The 4,774-nt window shown below is 36.4% G+C and overlaps 1 protein-coding gene across 1 annotated transcript; it reads left to right on the forward strand.

Moving 5' to 3' along the window:
- Nucleotides 1–281: 281 nt before the first annotated feature.
- Nucleotides 282–1,346, forward strand: LOC113351959. Its single transcript, XM_026595854.1, has one exon. It carries the CDS (start codon nt 282–284, stop codon nt 1,344–1,346), a length of 1,065 nt encoding a protein of 354 aa, XP_026451639.1.
- Nucleotides 1,347–4,774: the final 3,428 nt, after the last annotated feature.

The raw sequence follows: 4,774 nt of genomic DNA on the forward strand, positions 1-4,774 counted from the left end.
TAAATTGTTGTCATTCCAAGAAAGATTGGTCTTAGTGAAATTTGTATTGTGCAGCATCCCAATCTACAACATGTATGTACACAAGTGGCCCAAAAAAGTTTTAAAGGAAAGTGAAAAGATCATAAGAAACTTTTTGTGGTCTGGAGATCCATCAGTCAGGAAGACAGTTACATTAAAATGGGAGAAAACTTGTTCTCCTCTAGCCGAAGGGGGTTTGGGTATCAAACAATTAGAAGTAATAAATAAGTCAATGCTAATGGAGATGTGTTGGAAAATACAAAATGGCAATGATGAATGGGCTAAATTCTTTCAAGGAAAATTTCAAGACAAAAAATTGGCTTGAGTATTACAAAAAGTCTTCAATCTGGCCAGGAATCAAGTGGGTTGCTGCTGATGTGTTTGAACATTCTAGATGGTTGGTAGGGGATGGAAAAAATATCTCTTTTTGGAATGATATATGGATAAAAGACAAGCCCTTTAAAGATATCTTCCCTGAAAATGCTATTATGCTACAAAATCCAAAAATGAAAGTGGCAGAACTGATAAGAGATGGAGAATGGAAGATTCCAGCAAGCTTTCTTGAATTCTTTTCAACTTCAGAGTTACCAGTGATAGACAACAAAGAAGATAGGAGAATATGGAGTGCCACAACTTCAGGTAAATTCACTGTTGCTTCTGCTTCTGATTGCATTAGGAAAAAATATCATTCAGTACACTGGGCAAAAATAGTATGGCACAAGAGCGTTCACCCAAATGTGTCCAGTAATGTATGGAAGATAGTGAGAGGGGTTGTACCATCATATGAAAATATGAAGAAGAAAAAATTTCAACTAGCATCAAGATGCCCATTCTGTAAAAAGGAGGAGGAAAATATGGAGCACATCCTTTGGTTCTGTGATTTTAGTGAAATAATTTGGAACTGGCTTGGTGGAATTTTTCAATTCACTAATCCTAAATCATTGAAAGATATTCTCAAGTTTGCAAAACATAAGAGTCCAGCAATAAAAGATCTATGGAGAGTGGCAGCTCTTGTTACTTTAAAAGAGATTTGGTTCTTGAGAAACAAAATAGTTTATGAAGAAGAACAATTAAACATCAGTACTCTAAAGCAAAGGATTTTGCGTTTTACAAAAGAAAGTGATGTAAGAATGATAGGTAATATGTGGAATTCTACTTATGATTTGCAGCTTTTGAAGTTCTTTGGTTTGAACTGTAGAAGAGTGAAGTTAACAAAGATTACAGAGATATACTTCCATCTTCCTAATCCTCCAATTATTCTGCTATGCTGTGATGGTGCTTCAAGAGGAAGCAGGACATGGTTTTATTTACAGTCAGGGATCTGGTGAATACTTGTTTGCGATGTCTGGAGGTTTGGGTCTGGATACTAATTTTATGGTAGAAATATAAGCAATCATATGTGCAGGAGAATGGGCTATTAACAACAACTTTCTTAGAGTTTGCTTTCAAACAGATTCTCAAGCAGTAATGATAGCATTCCAGACAGGGGCAGTTCCTTGGTGGGCTATTACTATATGGAACAAGATTAAAAACTCTCTTTAAGAATGATACTTTTCTCACAGCTATAGGGAGGTAAACTTCACAGCTGACTTAATGGCAAAAAAGGGTGCAGGTCTGGCAAAAGGTGTTAGAAGAGGTTACAACTCAAGACCTGAGTTTCTCAGAACAATAGAAGTACCAAATAAAACATACTACAGATTTTGTTAAACACAGATCTTTAGAATGGGCTTGTTCTGTTTTCTAGCTGTTTTTTGATTTATACAAGGCCCAATTATAATGGGCTTGTTTTTTTGTAATCTTTTGAAACTCTATTTGGTTTAATAAAATTTGATATTACCAAGCAAAAAAAAGGGTATAACCGATTCCAAGAATGCAAATCCATGTAAAGATGAAATAAGGATTAGCAGTGAAAAGATGTCAACATACTTTGAACACGAACAATAACTCTTATCATTTATTGTTCAAAGATATTCCTTAGTACTCAAGGAGATCCTATGCCGAAATAAATTGAGAATCTTTTAATTAAGGTCTTTGGCTTTATATGCTTTAATTACCAACAATTAAATGCATATCTCTAGAGAATACAAATTAGTAATGTGCATTTACTAATTGGATATTTCTATTGAGAGATTTCGGAAATATTTGACAAGCATTTATTGGAATTATGAAAACCGAATTTTTATATTCATTGCATATCTTGAGAATATTTTCGGTTTTGGAAATTCCTTGGCGTCCAAACATACTTGGTCTATAAATACTTAATTTTGTATTTCTAGCAAACTATCTTAAGAGCCAGACAAACTTCATTTCTTGTTGTTTCTGGTGGAGCCGTCTATTCGGAGAGGAAAGTATCCTAATTAGGTGAAATCTCTTACGACCACTCGTTTAAAGACTTCTGTGGGATCAAGAAGCTCTACGAGTACGTACCGTTGGTGGGAAACTAGATAATTGCAGTGTTTTTAGTTTTCGATTGATTTGATTGACTAACGGTTGTTGAAACTTTGATTGCACCTAGTTTTTTTATTCTTGAGAATCTTCTTTTCTGATATAAGATTCACTCAAACTAGATCGAAGAATCGACGAGATCTTTACAACTGTTGTTAGATCTAAAGACCAAAAACCAAAACCAAGCTATTTAGTTTCTAGCAAGTCATGGTAGAGCAGAGATAATATCTCGTGAAGATTTTATCTCCTAAAATATTTCTAAGTTTCTATGCCGGCTCGTCTGCCTGAGAAACCTGTACAGAGACAGTATAAAATCCTTGGCACCTTCTGTGCCATGGGTGGAACAGGGAGTGGACACACTATTCTAGTAGGGTTTACGCATTCACGACCGTTAAAGTAGCATACCCACTATATTCCTTCCCAAGGCTACAGGGAGGAGTCCCCCCTTTCACGATCTTGTTGCCTGCATAGCTACGGGAGGGAGTCTCCCCATTCACAATATGCCAGTATTGTTTCACTTGTTCACAACTTCGAGGGAAAATAATCGATACCTTCTCGATAGATATGCACATGAACCAACGAGTCTTTCCCTAAGACGAATCTGGGAAGACGCTGAAGAGGTAATCTGGCTTGTCGTTCGACGCGCGGGGCGGGGATCCAACCAGTACCCAAGAACCAAACACCACTCATACGCCAACACATATTGTCCATCAAGAAACGACCGTCTCAGTAGGACAAACCAGCCAAGCCTTTTAAGGCTAGGCGAGCACGAGCACCAGGTACAAGTAGTTCCAAGAGGAGACGCTGTGATTGATCACAAGAGATTCAAGTGGTGTTGTGCAGGTTTTTGAAGATTAAAGAATATTTGAAGACGAAGAAGATTTCTTATTGGTTTCCGTATCTTGTGAATTGTGTGCGCAAACCTTGATCGTCTGGGATCCAACTAGAATCAGATTTATTCGATTGATTAGTTGTGTGAGAGAGGCATTCTCAATATATCTCTTTGAGATCTATTTTGGTTGAGTGTGAATCTATACTTGACTATTTCGGTAGTCAAAGTTAGATTGATCGAACCAGACAAAGGAGTTTATTAGATTAAACGGAAGATCCTTTTTCAATGACTCATCTATATCTTGTATCAAAGATTGATTAGAGTGGTTACCAAACAGATTCTTCCTTTGTTGTTTGGAATACGATCCAAAGGACTTGCTATTCACGTGCGTGACTCTAGAAGTCGAAGGCACTGGGATACTGAGGGAACTAAGTATCCAGGATTAGTCTGCTTGGTCTCAACTATACCAAGTTGGTTTAGATTTTGTATAGAGGCTTAATTCTGAGAATACTCAAAACTGGACTAGATCCCAGGGTTTTTCCGCATTTGCGGTTTCCTCGTCAACAAAAGTTTTCTAGGTCTTTTAATTTGATTTCCGCATTATAATTGTTTATTATGATAAAGTAAAATACACATACGTTAACTCCATTATACTTGATAGTGATCCTATAATGTTTGGTTATTACCGAACCTATTATCAAGTAGCACACTTTGATTGTCGTATCGTCTCGATCTTGTATCCATAGTCAATCACACAAGTTATCTTGTTGTCCTATTGTGTCGATCTCGTATCCATATACGATCACACAAAGTGTGAATACCGAAGTTTTTGTATTGTCTCGACTTTTTCGATAGACGAAGATCCACAAAGTGTGATATATGATACTCAACTACACACTTCTAATCCTAATCCGAGACATGCCAAAATGTAGACTAGAAATCAACGTATAGTTTAATCATCTAAATTTGACAACAGGCTTGAGATAACAAAACTTGCGAGTTCAATCGAGCAGTGCTCTAACAATCTCCCCTTTTGTCAATTTTAGTGACAAAATTATCATTACATATGGATTAAAAAATAAAAACCTTTCAGCGCCAAAATCCATCATGCTTGATCTCCTTGGTTCTTCAACGTCGCCTTGAATTCTTCATTACTTCAAGTTCTTCAATGGTTCTATGCGTGTTCAACTCAGCACCGTTGTTGTTGAAGATCTGTAGCGATAACAACAATATTCTTTCTCAAAAGTTAAGTATAATCAGGATCAGTTGGTTTCTACAAATAAGGAAATAAAATATTTTCATACTGATTTTCCGGATTAATAGAGGTGACAAGATTTTGAATCTTCTAGAAGGCGGAAAAGTCGTCATTTCTGTTGTTACGATTACGCCTATTCAAAACCACCGTGTTGAACTGTTTGATACACTGATTTTGCTTGTTGATCTTAAGCATATCTATGATGATAGAAAAAAACTGAAGAT

This window comes from Papaver somniferum, chromosome 1, assembly GCF_003573695.1.
Source record: "Papaver somniferum cultivar HN1 chromosome 1, ASM357369v1, whole genome shotgun sequence".
NCBI lineage: Eukaryota > Viridiplantae > Streptophyta > Magnoliopsida > Ranunculales > Papaveraceae > Papaver > Papaver somniferum.

Bases quoted from the DNA above. Each gene is read 5' to 3' on its own strand.
- LOC113351959 (XM_026595854.1), top strand. From the start codon at position 282: ATGGCAATGATGAATGGGCTAAATTCTTTCAAGGAAAATTTCAAGACA.